This window comes from Perkinsus marinus (assembly GCF_000006405.1).
Source record: "Perkinsus marinus ATCC 50983 genomic scaffold scf_1104296934358, whole genome shotgun sequence".
Lineage (NCBI taxonomy): Eukaryota > Perkinsozoa > Perkinsida > Perkinsidae > Perkinsus > Perkinsus marinus.
Genome location: NW_003214830.1, coordinates 1 through 14,648, shown reverse-complemented (window position 1 = coordinate 14,648; position 14,648 = coordinate 1). Strand labels below are relative to the sequence as shown.

Sequence of the window (14,648 nt, the reverse complement as noted above, 5' to 3'; positions counted from 1 at the left end):
GGTATGTTTTCTGCTGATGGTCTCAATTTCGATATACCCGCCCTCGCAGATGCATCCGGCCTATGGGAGGAGACATTTAACTCGTTTGTCGATGCCAAGCCCCGCGGACCAGCTGCTGTTGGTATCGATGTCACCATGGTGGCATCTCGACATGCATATGGCTTGGCTGGTCACTCGACAAGTCTTGACTTGCCCCGCTTAGAGGAACCCTATAGGATATACAATACCGATGTCTTCGAGTGGGTTAGGTTCTCTCATTACTTTTGTTGATAACGCCGCCGACCTACATAATCGGCCGCATCCTCGTTTTCTAGGTATCCAGTTGATTCACCGACGTCTTTGTATGGTGGATCGCCCTTCCTACTATCTTTCCACTACAAGGATGATCCTAATCATGAGGCCCACTTCGATCAGCCCTTCGTTACCGGACTACTATGGAATAATCCCTCGGAAACATTTGTCAAAGGTGTCCTCATTCCTGGACCGGACGGCATCATCTTGGTATTCAGTTGATACCCCGCATTATCACGAGAAGGAGATCCAGCAGCCGCTTCACGACGCTAAATCTTGGTTTCTATCGGAGTCTGGAATCGTCGACATGTTTGTCATAACTGGTCTAGAGCCGTACGAGGTAGATAATGAGATTCTGGCCATCAGAATAGCTCTTGCGTATGCAGGTCCTGTACAAATACCATACAATCACAGGCTTTCCATCTACCGTACCCATGTTTGCCTTGGGCAAGCATCAGAGTCGGTGGAACTATGATGATATCGCTGATGTGAAAAAAGTGAATCAGCAGTAGGCTTTGCTGTGATGGCTGCTTGTTCCGAGCCTTCGGATGTAGGTTCGATGCCAATGATGTTCCACTTGATGTGTTATGGCTGGATATCGAACATACCGATGGCAAACGATACTTTACTTGGGATAAGGACAGGTTCGCTGACCCTAAAGATATGCTCGACAGTGTAGTGAAGACCAAGCGGAAGATGGTGGCCATCGTGGATCCACACATTAAGGTCGATAACGACTACAGTGTATACCAAAGGTTCGAGGCTGAAAAGGGTTTCGTCCAGCTCAAGGATGGTACCGACTTCGTGGGTTCGTGTTGGCCTGGTGAATCCAAGTATCCCGACTTTACCGATCCGGCAGTGAGAGCCACTTGGTCAAAGCTATTCAATTTCACAGAGTACAAAGGGTCCGGTGAAGGTCTCTACATATGGAATGATATGAACGAGCCGTCGGTCTTCAACGGCCCCGAGATGACTATGCCTCGTGATGTGGTCCATCACTCGGGTGTTGAACACCGAGACTTACACAACTTGTACGGTATGTACGTCCATCGTGCATCTTATGAGGGAATGTTGGGCCGATCCAAAGGTAAGCGTCGACCATTCGTCCTTTCACGAAGCTTCTTTACTGGGTCGCATCGGTATGGTCCGATCTGGACTGGAGACAACATGGCTGACTTTGTTCATCTGGGTCATAGTGTGCCCATGCTTCTATCGATGGCGGTCAACGGCATGTCGTTCGTGGGTGCCGATGTGCCAGGCTTCTTCGGTAATCCCACTAATGAGCTCTTCATCCGATGGCATCAGCTGGGGGCTCTGGCATATCCATTTTATCGGGCCCATGCTCACTTGAACACCCTCAGAAGGGAGCCATGGATGCTCGGACCAGAAGCACTAGAACATGTGAGAGGAGCAGTGAGTGTGAGGTATACCCTGATGCCGATGTGGTACACCCTGTTCATGGAATACTCATTGGGTGGAAGGCCTGTAATACGCCCTCTATGGTTCGATAATCACGACGATATCAATACATTCGCGGAAGCGACTCAGAATACTCATATCATGGTAAGTGTTATCGCAGCGGCTGGCACTTCTATTGGTAAAGTGATGTAATCAGGTTGGCGACGATATATTGGTCAAGGCAGTGTCGCATTCAGTTGATAAGAGTGTGAACGATCATGTGTATCTACCACAATCTAGACACGCTCATGATGGATGGTAGGGTAGTAGTAGTAGGTCTAGCATCATTGTGGTTATGGATATCAATTAGGGCTCAGCTACGTTTTTATGCATTGTTCATCCCAGGTATGATTTCTACTCCTTTGACTGGAAGAAGGGAGGCTTGGATCACGAGTTGCGATTGCCGGCTCATTCACTACCCATGTACATGCGTGCAGGGAGTATTATCACACGGAAGATGAGGCGAAGAAGGTCCACACAGGCGATGGAGAACGATCCGTGAGCCCACAGAGTTGTTCGCATTGTAGAATATGTGAATAGTCAGATACACGATTTATATCAATTGTGCCATAGATGCTGAGGAAGGTGGTATGATGGCCCATGCTTCGGGCAGGCTCTTCATTGATGCTGGTGATGGTTATGAGTATTTGGACGGACAATTCCTCTACATGAAGCTGAATTATCGTTACAGAACATTAAAGGTAGAGTGTATTGTCGACCCGATATGATGCGACTTCCTTAGGCCGAATCTTTGAGCATTCCACTCCACCACAAGCTCGATGATAAAGGGCGGCCCACTCGAATCCACGGGAAGTTGTCTGCATGGTCTCAAGGAGGGCTTGGTGTCGAAAGACTTGTTTTTGTTGGCTCAACGGTCGCTCCAGACGTGATAAAGTATGTCGGTAGAAGCCGGGTCGGATGATATGTTCAAGTGGTCCTTTCGCATCGGCTCAACTCCAGGTATATCGATCCGAATGGTGAGCAAGACTTGCTGTTCACCATCACTGATATGGGCTTGTCCCACCCTCCACGGTACAGCTTCACTGCTACTGTACATGCAGTGCAATCGTTTCATAGGTTCCATATTGTGGTTAAACGTCCCCCGATTACACTGGGTGATTACGGTTGGCGTATCGAGTTGAGAGGACTCAATTTTGCTAAGGTTAGTGGTGGATCTTATTGTGTGAAAGACGGCTTTGGACGATAGGTCCAGAAACACCAAGAGATGGCTAGTATGGGCCCATCATATGGTAGTGGCAGCAATATCATTCGTTAATAGGGTTGTAGACAGCATGCAATGACACAGTGCGATTTCTGTTTGCCGATAGACACTTGCTATTGCGTTGGTAAAGTGTTAATGGGATAACAGGAGTTACAAGGCTTGTAGTTGAAGCTTGGGGCCAATCATTTCCTCCCCTGTGTGGGTGAAGCTCATACCCGGTTTATACCCCGTACTCAAATTAGTTACTCCAACAATCCTAATCCTGTCGAATGGGTCTACGGTGTTCGACCTGTCCTGAGTACGCTATGGAGCCGGCGTCGAGTGTCAAGCTCTCACAAGTGGACTCCTATTTGAATGATTATCCGGAAATATCGCAGGAGCGGAAGTGCCACATTGCGTCTTACAAGCTGTTCAAGGTATCATTAGGAAGTGTCATTTTCCAACGGGTCACGTTGAGAACTACACGGGCGATTAATGTACGAGAGTATGGCTGATCAGGTGTTTCTATTCGGATCCCCGATAACACCAGCTGTGGAGTACATTGGCAAGCTCTTCGTGCCAACCCTTGTACAGTTACAGCAGCAACAGCCTGCCTCTGGGGAGCTCAGCAGGATAGCAGACTCGAGTTTGACACCGGCACCCGAGTTATCGCAGACGCTCGGTAGCGACAGCGATCTTACTAAGGTAGTACCGGGCTTGTATATGGACCGCACGAGTGATGGGAAAAGCTATAATGATCAGAGTAGTCGAGCGTCTACACCTCCTCGTTTACGTGGCGGAGGCGATTCCATAACAATCCACTTCCTCGAGCCCATACGAATGTCATTAGTAATAGCATGGGGAGGCTACAGAGAGTTGTCCATTTATGTTTGGCAAACTGGAATCCAGGATTTATATTCAGATTAACCTGCGCGACGAGTACGCAGCACAAGCAGTATTATATCCTAATCTCCTGCCATACTCCAACATCCTAGTGTCGGATGCTAGTGCCGTACTAGTCAGACAGTAGCCAGGAGACACCACATCGCGGGGTGTAAATCATTATGTCAGATACATGCAGCGGACACTCACGGATAGGCTTTATACTCAACCAACACTGACGGAAATGATGAAGCTGTGGATCCTGTAAGTTAATCACGACAGATGAGACGTGGGCTTGCTTTTCTAGGTGTAGGGGCCTCGAGTAGTAGTGTCCTGAGTGTAGTTCTGAATAGTGGGTTGGACTTGCTCAACTCTTGCGTTTTCTTTTAATGACATGGTAAATATGCACAGGCGTAGCCTTTGCGAGATAGATACCAACTCGTATGTGCACTGGCCCAGTTGCATGCACTCGGACGAGTCCACGGAGACTTGAAAACTGAGAACGTCTTCATTGTCGGCGGGAGCGAGCAGGTCAGCGGGTCAGGATTACTTCCTATCTGCATTCATTGTGAAGGTTATGCTTGGTGACTTGGGCTCGTTTGGAGTGATGAAACCGGCAACCTTACCAGCAGGAGAGGCGGCTAGTGCCGTGTTCTCTTTGTTCTTTGCCACTGCATCTGGTATTGCACCTCCAGGTGGTGACCTACCCGGGATGGATCGAGAGATCTCACACAGAGGGGTAGTGGCACAGTATCCATTCATATTATTCAAGCACGTCTCCCTCCGTAGTCCTATATGGCACGGAATAGATGCTATATCGCTCCAGAAAGGTTCGATACGGATATTCGGAGCAATGGCGGCCTAGGACTTCTAACAAATGATCCAGTACTCATCGATCCAGTCAATTGACCTATGTGTATCGACGCTGTCGAGGTTTTCTCATCGACACAGCAGCAGTATGATTCCTTCAGCCTCGGCTGTTGTATCGCTGAGATCTTCAGCGCTGATCACTCCCATACAATCTTTGACTTACCGGACGCCCTCAGGATGTAATACCAGTGATCATATATATAGTTGTGACCATTCCTCCATCAGGCACTCCTTGGCCCGGAGCAGTGGTAGAAATGATAAGGAGTCCGAGGCGCATGTAGCTCAAGCAACACATCACGTTCGTGTAAGGACTACACTCCGCCCAATCTAAAGACCCAATTTCGTGTGGCATCCCCAACTACTCAACTACTGCTCATATCAACCTGAAAATTTGTATAGAAACTCTTCAAACATGAATCATGTTACACAAAATTGGGTCTTTATATTGCGCGTACTTTAGCACCAGGGCTTTATCGCTCTTTTTTATCCAACTTCTCTTCTGCTGCTACCTCCTTACATGATGTCATTTATGTTAGAATCCTCGGATACGTAAATTGATAGCTTCCCTACTATCCCTGGATCCAACATCGAGACCATTGCCATTATCGCTTCTCATGGTGCCTGCGATGCAGTCAGACAGCAAGGAATCTGATAAAACTTCTCTATTCCCGAGAGCGTTCGGAGAAGCCCTCCTGCCATTGAGTGGGCCCCAGTCCCGCGGTGATACACTCGGCACTCTTCGGTGGCTCGTAGGTGTCATTATCCAATCCAATCCGATATATATGGCGGCCGATATGAGGATAGATCTGATAGTCCGCAATTTACCCTATCTTATTATTATGCTCGTAGGTCACCACTGGCTTGACGCCACTAACAATAGTAGCTTTGTCGCTGTTCAGGTATCTAGAGATACCCTACTCGACCACTTGAGGAAGCTACGATATATCGGAGATGGCAGAGAGCCGACGGCCTCTGATTTCATACAAGCCGTCAGAAGGGTGGTGTCTGACGGCTGCTCCAACATTGATGAGAATACTCTCAGTGCAGTGAGTTGTTTGTGAGTTATACTCATTTGGTTATCGGAGCTCTTCATTAGGTCTACGAGAGTTCCCAGAGCCAGCAGTTTGCCTTCTTCCAAAATCAGGAACATATGCAACGCCCGGAGGCACTGAACGGAGATCAGTCGATTGCTATACGTACGAGGCCTCTTCGAGACCCTGCAATGACTGATAACTCAGCTCATTACGATCCGCTTGCATGTGGTATCTCTGGCGACGGGCGTCCATTACCTCATCCCGAGTTACGCCCATCGAGGTGTCGAGCCTTTCATGGCATGCTGTTATCATTGTGGAAGAGAAGTGCGGAGGCTCACTGTCAGGGGGGAAAGGTGCATGTGTTGTGGACTGAGCGTTGAGAGCAGTATTGGGAGTATCAGGTACAGGCGGACTGGGAGAAGCATCTATCACGCAACATGACCGAGCTACTACTACTCTTCTTCCCCGATGGACCGGTTGTTCCTGAGCAGGAGATCGATGAGACCTCAGATGGGGGTGATACCGATCGGGAAGTCCTATTCGTTCTCATCGGTAAGCTTAGTATCATTGCTTATCATGGGCAGCCTATGGAAGGACTCAATCACTTCCAGTGTGTCTCCCCCATTGAGATTCCTGTCAGGGATGGTTACATCGGCCGGGCATGCAGGAAGCCATCCTCGAACCCGGCAAGTATCGTTGATGATTCTCGGTATGTCACTATACACCACAACACACTATACATAGTATCTTACCCTCTGTATCAGAGACCCTAGCTCCTTTCTGCAGCCGTCATACCTTGCTCGAGCTGGTCATCCCTCATTGCCATGCAGCATTGAGTACAGAGCCGACAGCTGAGTGCCGAACTCAGGTAAGCCGTCACTCCGCTGACGGCTATCTGAGCAGCATTCGATCTCGTCTGCTGTAGGCTCTCCGATCACTCGTCGCAGCTTTGGAGTGTATACCCTCAACGGCTGATACGGAAGAATCGCTGTATGCGTCAGGCCAATTCGGTGGGGTCACTGACACAGGTAAGTCACAATTAGGGCCACCGGCACATTCATGTTGCCGCACAGGTGCGGTGTACAGCCTTTTCGTTGACTACCTTTGGCCGGTCTTGCTATCCCTTATCGCTACGAGATCGGATGCCAATCTCCTGTCGTACTCTGCACATGCTGCTGTGAGGTTGGCCGCCCTCTCTGTTACTATTGGGGAGATGTCAGCTCCAGTAAGCGATAGAGAATAGCAAGTTCTCACTCAGCGAGGTGGTCGTCGTCGTCAGTCTGGTAATCCATCCACTAGTCTTGAAGCGATCAAGGCTGCGATGTATAACTTCGTTGCTACCTATCTACAACAAGTGTTCCAACGAGCTCCACCTGGCAATAACTTCTCAATGATGACTCCGAACGGTAGTAGGTCTTCGCACCATGCAGAGGAGTCATCGGTTCTCAGGTCGGGCGGTATCCTCGACAACAACCCACAGCCCCGATCCTTCCCAATTGCCACCTAGAGCAGCCGAAGCCGTGAAACTAGCGGTCCTTGAAGTGAGCGGGCTTGGTGTTGTTGAGTTGTCACTCATTCCCCAGGCGCTGCCGGATTTCGCATCGCTGCTGCCACCGTGTTCGAAGGAGCCCGATTCAAGCCAAAACCAGAATCTCAAAGGATCGCATGGTAAAAGTAGTCGACGAGACCGAGTGGTGCATGCAAGTTGTTGTCTCAGATGTATCTGTATCCTCCCTTACCGTGCCGCCCCTCACAGTCCAGAACCCTTCTTCGGGCCCTCGTCCTTCTGATCACAAAGACGAAGAAACCAAGAAAGGGTCTCCTGACAGGGGTCTGACTTTGCCTTACCTTATGTGCTTTCTGAACGACCCCAACCCTCAAGTTAAAGTTGCTTTTTGCCGCTTGGCGCCTAGGTGTGCCAATCTATTAGGGGCTTTTGCCGCTGACGTGGCCCTTCTTCCGTAAGTACTCTAACGACTCTACTCTACGCTGTATTCCCCATTATGCATATTTTGCCATATTCACATGAAGGGCATGATCCCTGTCATCTAACTCATAGGCTTTAGACGGCCTGCCACCGTTGGTGACCTGGTCAATCAGATTTTCATGAGGAACAGCTATTTCTTATACAGTATAAGTTATACTAGCTCGTGGTGGCGGTCGAGCAGTTGTAATGTGGGTGTTTATACAGGTACTTCACCCAAACATTGTCGAAGGAACTTGGTGATGACCGGCTCACCCTAGCAGCTCTGATGGGTGCAACCGAGCTGCTAGGGGACTACAGGGTTTTACCTGATGAGGGTGGGTTATACGGGGGAACCCTGGAATGGTGATGTATAATTATCATGTTAGGGCCCAACTCAGTTCACCGGGAGTCGGTTATGAGATTTGCCGAATCCGCTGTTCCCTATCTTTGTCATCCTAATGTATGTATACAAGCCACTGCCAGGGCCTTGATTCGCAGCATTACTACGAAACACATCGGGAACGCTCTTCAGTAAGGTATCCTTAAGAATGATGAACTTTGACGCCTCATGTTCCAATGAATCTGTTCCACCTCGGCATAAGACCGTGCACGGCTCTCATGTAGGTACGTCTATCTTAGACGGCGCTCATTCAGTCATCTCAAGGAGGCCGAATATTTGCCCAATGGATGGAGATGCTTTGGAGATCTCGAATATCTCTGTCCCGTTTCATACGAACTGGTACTTGGTCAGCAAACTATCGGGGAAACCCTTGGGGACACTACCGATGTCGCCAGAATAGGCTTGGCCAAGAAATTCTACGAAGGCACAGTGTCTCATGGACAACCTATGGGAGAGCCGATGGCTGTTAGCACCGCTGGTCCCATGCAGATCATTAAAGTGTCTATCTCTAATCCCAATGTACCAGCTATCCTCCCTTATCGCTTTATTGCGGAGGGTGATGTCACTCTGGGTTTCGAGGGTTCTGTGAATAAGCTCCTGAAAGACTGGAGAGCACGGCATCTACTGTTACCTCCTCCGAAGCCAGCACTCGGGATACTCAACCGTTTAGATGGATCCCAAGAAACACTGTATGTAAGCAAGAAGAAACTCCAGATAGTTAATGAAATACGAGGTGTTCTTGGGAACGACGGGGAGAGCTACGGCATGTATGGTCATAGGAGAGTACGGGCTCAGGTGAGGCATCTTAAGGATGTGCATATTCATAATACGTTGGGGTCAGAGACTCCATTTGCAATGCCGTGCTGGAGTTGACCCACCAAGTGTCGAAGGGATGACATTAGTAACTAGCCCCACTATGGAGGCTGGATCGTCCCCGATCGCTATGGACCATAATAGTGAGCTATTCTTCTCTATTTTTCGCCAGTCTACGGTGTTCATCAGGCACGAGTAACATCAGCGAATCGTCGATCTCAGTCGGATCTCTTCAATCGGAATCAGCCCCTCTTGGCAATGTTGAAATAGATCATGCTGCCTCAAACGACTCTTCTGGGTGAGTCTGTCTGTCGACCTGCCGACTATCAACAAGTTCAGTAGTTTGCACATCTGACAGGCAAACTTGGGTAGTAGTACCTTGTGAGGCAGGTACTCCTTGGCGACTCCCTCAGCTTGGCGGCCTGGAGGCTCTCTTGTCGGCACAATCTATGATTTCGAATACGACTTTGGTGGCGGTGGATCGTCACAGAGCGTGAATAGTATGAGTTCTGGACACCCAGTGGATGGGAGAGGGGCCTCTCATACGACTCCGGTGGGTTTCAAAGCCAATTCTATTGGAATCTGCTATTCGTATTTTACTCGTTATTGAAGCCCATCGGATCGTGTATGACATGTCGCTCCTATAGAACTAGGCCATTCAGGTTGTTGCGGTAGATGCCAGCGATGATGGTCGCTTAATCATAGCGATGGGAGGCAATGGCGTGGTAGGGTTTCTCTTTTCCGGAAGCTCGAATGTCTTCACTCAGCTCCGTGCCTGGCGGGGACACATCCTCGAGGATGATGTCGCACCGACTTGCAGTAAAATGATGCCCCTCCCCGATGAGGAGTTGGACCTTGCTGCTATAACACATTATCACTTCCCGATGAAGGCTTTGCGGAACTGTAAATCAGTAGTCGTTGGCGGTGCTTCACCTTCCCTCTATGTATATCGGATGGACGCGCCAGGTAAGGTTGTCCAATAGAGCACCACTAGTAGGCTGCTAAGGGTAGCCTTACTTGCCTCATGGTGGCATTTAACATGTTTCCAGGTGACGTACCCGTGGTATCATTGAGGGCTCCTACTTGTGGGAAATCAGCTGTCGTATTTGACGCTGGTATTGCAGCTATTGAAAGCTTCGATACTGATATTGAGAACGTTGTGATCGCTGCTAACCATCACGGCAGTGTGTTTGGCTTTGATGTTAGGGCTGGTCGCTGTGTCTTCAATGTGGCTGAGCCCGAGAGCTCTCTAGGCGTACCAACTGATATGTTATGCTCCTCTGATGGGAGGACTACAGTGCTCTGTACACGTTCGGGCTTCGTTAGCCTCTTTGACGTTCGCTACTTGTCTCGACGAACTCGGACATACAAGTTGTTCCAGGAGGGCGCCGGTACGGGAATACTCCCCATCACGGCAATGTGCAACTCTCTGCATGGGGGCAACAAGTCTTTCTGGCTTGCCGAAGGAACACATGGTATGATGGGACTATATGACTTTACTTCGCTCGATGGTGATGTTCGGCCGACTAAGTTGATGCTTTGTGGTGAACAGTCGAATCCGATCAATTTACCGGTTCTCGTCGATATGAGGTCACAACCAAGGCAAAGCTTCTTAGTCGGAGCCGATATGTTAACACAACAAGTGAAGGAGTGTGCGGATCCTAGTAGCTTGGTAGTGAGATCAATGCTGGAGATCTCTACATCTCGAGGAGGTCCTTGGACCTTGCTTAGCACAGGCAATGATGCTGTAGTGCGATGGTGGCAGCCTCAAGAGGCGGGAACTGTCATACCATTCTCCAATCAGTCCTCAATTATGCCACTGCAATTGGGAGGGGTTCAAGTCATGACCAACCCATCGTATGCAGCTTCTAGCGGTCATCATCAATCCTCTATGACACCTCGTGGACAGGGAACTCCTGTAGAGGAGCAAGGCGACTCGGATCTCAGAGTGGATGATGGACACAGAGACGCTATACTGGACATGTGTGTCCTCTCTTTGCAATACGATATACTTGTTACTGCTGGCCGTGATGGTTTGATTAAAATTTGGCGATAGTTATCCGGAACTTTTTATTTTGTGACCTTTTGTTAGTTTTGTTGGTGTCAGTAGTTAGTAAGGATCTGCAAATTACGGAGGGTATTTCTATCGCGCCTCGCCCTTAGATCGCATTCTAGCTACATGCTAAATATCCCACTCCTGAGCCTGTGGGTCTGGTGGGCAGGAAAGAAGAAGGTGTCTGTGGCTTAGACCCTCGAAGCATCGAGTCAGTCCGATGAGCGCCTCTACTGTCGCCGCGCGGGCTGCGCTACGGCGGGCGCGTGCAGGTCATGCGACGCCGCGCACGGTCGACCAACCACGATGATAGGCACGTGTGTCACGGAGACGCACTGTATGACGCGCTCTTCGTGTCGGTGTTTAACTTGTGTTAACTAGCTAACCCTTATATCATCTAGTGCTACCTCAACCGATCGCCAGTTAACCAATGTCACGGGACCAGAGATACGTTATGAAAATGCTTTAGAAATTCGAGAGTCTGTGACCGTTGTACAATCATCTATCGGTGTTCTTGCGAAGTTGCTCAAAGAAACCACCTATGATGACTAGATGCCCAGATGAATGATTGTTGCGAGTCGTTCGAGATGCGCGGTTGTTGAATAGCTTAGGGCTGACGCTAGGTCCACAGCACGTGAATGCTAACTTGCTACGTGGAATTGACACTACATCACTGCTTCGCTGTCTGAGGCCAATCATCTAGGCACCTGGGGACATTTAATGGCGCGCGCCAAGTTGATACGCATTTGTGTTAAAACGCTGCAGCAAATCACTACTCGGACTTTCTGCCCCGTGTATAATCGTCCAGTAATTTTTCATGTGGCTAGTCAGACTAACCTGGTCTGTATGGGAGTGGTAATTGACTATTTTGTGAAGCTCCTCCTCCACATGCCTAGCTGTCCAAATATTCCGGATTGAAGTGAATTACTTCTAGTTAATGATTCGTAGTAGGGAATTCAGTGCATCGTACTGCAGATAGTTCTTATTTGACCTCAATTGTCATGCTTTCTTGCGACTATACCTACCTTGTGGTGGTCACCATACTGACTCTAGTCGTGGCAGTGTTGGGGAATATCCTATTCCATTGGGCTATGCGCTTCAGAACAGGTGATACTAGATCCCAAGTGTCGAGTGTCGCAGACGCGTTATGCACGCACAGAGCTGAACATTATCGTAGTTTGATCAGGTTCAGGCCCGCGGCCGATGACTTGGATGGAGGAACACATGTTGCTGAGTGACTGTTTCCCCAAGGAGTGTAACCTACCCTCTACCTGCAATGTTATTAATTGTGCAATGCTGTTCAAAGACTCGATGCCTAGTAGAAAGCAGGTCGAAGAAGTTGTCAAGGAGAAGGTGGGATAATTGATAGTGTTAGTTTATATACCACTCGTCGTTCCATTTAGTTACTATTCTTCGTCCGTTTTTCAAGCATCCCTGACGTGGAGACCCATGGATGGAAGGTCGTAGATAATATTGATCTGTCGGAGCATATCCTCGCAAGCGATGTAATCGAAGACCGCAAAGCATTGGATGATAAGATTCAGGAGGTATTATTGTCTATTCGTTGAACTCGCGTCCTCCAAGATTGTCTTGCTTTCAGATTATCAACCAGCCATTACCAACTGATAAGCCATTGTGGAGAATTTATATGCTGCCCGCTGCCAAAGGAGCTGTGGATGTGAAGGATTGCATGCTTTTCCGATGCCATCACACCATAGGGGATGGCTTCAGTCTCGTAGGACATTGCTTACATCACTCGTCTTTGCCTCGAAAATGTCTCATATTATAGGTACAAGTGTTGGAGAAGACCGCAACGAATCTTGACGGAAGTCCTATCACTTTCACTAATCCTAAGGATAAGAAACCCAAAAGGATGAATCCGCTGGCTAAGCCCGTATTTGCACTGCTATATGCATTGGAATGGGTACTATCGTTGAGTGAAGTATTCGTTGTAACTTACTTGTGATTTCTCAGTTACGATCAGCCTTGAGCTTTGTTTTGCAAAATGGCAAATGTTATGAGACCGAGTACGGATTCAATTCCTCTCTTGCTCATCGTAAGGGTGATCTCCAGTACAGCGGTCTTCGGAAGTCTATTTGCTTCCAACCATTCTCCCTGGATTATGTCAAGGCTGTGAAGAACAAGTCGCCTAGAAAGGTAAGCCTGTACTGCTGTCATTCCCCGTCGATGTCAGAGTTATCCTCTGCCAGGCTACAGTTAATGATGTGTTGTTGGGTGCGATGGTCGGTGCCATGAGGCGGTATGGAGGCGAAGCTGTGGATAGTAAGACCATCATGAGGATGTTGATACCAATGGGAACCCCACTTCAATTTGGTGCCACCACTCCGCCTCAAGGCGATAGACTGGGCAATAGTTGGTCATTTTGCAGTGTTGATCTAAGCAAGGTAGCCTCTCGATATCATGTCTTCTCATTCTCAATTCTTGTGTTGCCTTAGGCCATCAGATCTAAGGATTCCATCTCGCGGCTTCTAGCTACTGGATCGAGTATGAATCGTATCAAGCGGTCTCTCATATCGCCGGCTTCACTGTTCATCACCAACACAGTGATGCCTCTCGTACCCTCTGCTTTCGCCAAGAAGTCGAGTAGGGATCTCTTCGCTCGGAATTCCGTTGTATTCTCCAATGTCCCTGGAGCCCAACAGCCTTGCTGTTTCGCTGGGAAGGAGATTGAGTTCATCTATCCTATATTCCTCAACATCATAGATCAGGTAATATAGCCATCATAACGAACACTGTGAATGATGTCGATACTCGCTTATTCATAGGTGATCGTATTGTCCTATAATGGAAAGTTGATGTTAAACATGGTTGTTGATCCTAGTATCGTGAAAGATTACGACAAGCTTGAGAGCTACTACCGAAACGAGCTATTGGACATGGGAAAACGTCTCGGTGTACACGACGTGGAGCTCTAGATTCTTCAAGTTCCTCAAGTTGGTGCTGCCTAATTGCTAGCATCACAGATTTGTATGTGTTTACGAATACTGGGGCCGTCAGGGAGATTGCTCATCAATTCGTCCGGATATTGATGTGAATTCCCTTGAACGTGCTCCTTTCTCGTTATATCATATATTCATCTTATGTGTAATACAGTCCAAGACAGTCGATATCTGTATCTAAAATGTTCAGAGCACTTGAAGTCGTTTGCTTATCGCTTAGTGTTTGGTTGATAGTCCTGGGGATTGGGATGCTCTCATAAGCAGAGTATGCAGCGTACTGTCTCGGTTATAGCTTTATGTGGTTGGGAGATTGATGCGATCGTTTCCCCAGTATACCCAAGAGAATCTCGAGGAGAATTCTCATCCACCATCCCCTTCCCAAGTTGTGGACGCGATTCTGCGTATGGCAGCAGGCGAATCTGTTCCAGCTCGGGGTGGAGATATCCTTGGGTATGGCGGCCATAAAGTTCAACATCGCTCCCATGAGCGAGGTTTGAACCAAGATGGTGGGAGCTTGTCGCACCCTGTTTGGGAGCATTACCAGCACTCCCAGCGTCAGGGTCACTCTACCGATTGGGGTGGGGAAAAAGCCCAGCGGAAAGGAAAGGGTCGTGGAAAAGGAAGTACTCGCATGTGAGTTCTTGGTAGAGACTTCACATCAGCGATATCTATCGTGTCAGAGTGGTAATCGACGCTCGTCTGATGGGTCACTCTCTGGGA

The 14,648-nt window shown here is 48.6% G+C and overlaps 3 protein-coding genes across 3 annotated transcripts in view; all 3 read left to right on the top strand.

Moving 5' to 3' along the window:
- Pmar_PMAR016665 (Neutral alpha-glucosidase C, putative) overlaps positions 1-3,045 on the top strand; it is a gene marked incomplete at its 5' end in the record, with an annotated part of 3,485 nt that extends 440 nt beyond the window's left edge. Inside the window, 12 exons of the mRNA XM_002784935.1 lie at positions 1-239; positions 315-466; positions 510-631; positions 678-799; positions 846-1,854; positions 1,907-2,007; positions 2,095-2,247; positions 2,294-2,450; positions 2,492-2,643; positions 2,710-2,781; positions 2,827-2,911; positions 2,957-3,045. The exon at positions 1-239 is cut by the window's left edge and continues 4 nt beyond it. Of these exons, the coding sequence (XP_002784981.1) occupies positions 1-239; positions 315-466; positions 510-631; positions 678-799; positions 846-1,854; positions 1,907-2,007; positions 2,095-2,247; positions 2,294-2,450; positions 2,492-2,643; positions 2,710-2,781; positions 2,827-2,911; positions 2,957-3,025 (2,433 nt within the window). The 3' untranslated portion in view covers positions 3,026-3,045. The remainder of the gene's footprint in view (positions 240-314; positions 467-509; positions 632-677; positions 800-845; positions 1,855-1,906; positions 2,008-2,094; positions 2,248-2,293; positions 2,451-2,491; positions 2,644-2,709; positions 2,782-2,826; positions 2,912-2,956) is intronic.
- A 231-nt stretch (positions 3,046-3,276) lies between these two features.
- On the top strand, positions 3,277-10,971 carry Pmar_PMAR016664 (hypothetical protein; the record flags this gene model as incomplete). Its single annotated transcript, XM_002784934.1, has 26 exons — positions 3,277-3,387; positions 3,470-3,655; positions 3,873-3,976; positions 4,022-4,096; positions 4,264-4,371; positions 4,804-4,881; positions 4,928-5,006; positions 5,602-5,748; positions 5,799-5,898; positions 6,377-6,445; positions 6,501-6,604; positions 6,662-6,764; positions 6,810-6,961; positions 7,016-7,142; positions 7,186-7,277; positions 7,320-7,404; positions 7,454-7,697; positions 7,928-8,037; positions 8,089-8,233; positions 8,327-8,897; positions 8,944-9,058; positions 9,105-9,213; positions 9,306-9,468; positions 9,578-9,640; positions 9,683-9,881; positions 9,965-10,971. 26 exons carry the CDS (start codon positions 3,277-3,279, stop codon positions 10,969-10,971), a joined length of 4,446 nt encoding a protein of 1,481 aa, XP_002784980.1.
- Positions 10,972-11,945: 974 nt separating this feature from the next.
- Pmar_PMAR016663 (conserved hypothetical protein) lies at positions 11,946-14,110 on the top strand. The gene is made up of 9 exons (XM_002784933.1): positions 11,946-12,075; positions 12,155-12,321; positions 12,372-12,515; positions 12,569-12,703; positions 12,758-12,892; positions 12,943-13,125; positions 13,179-13,373; positions 13,425-13,697; positions 13,755-14,110. The coding sequence occupies exons 1-9, from the start codon at positions 11,970-11,972 to the stop codon at positions 13,902-13,904; spliced, it is 1,488 nt and encodes a 495-aa protein (XP_002784979.1). The 5' UTR covers positions 11,946-11,969; the 3' UTR covers positions 13,905-14,110.
- Positions 14,111-14,648: the final 538 nt, after the last annotated feature.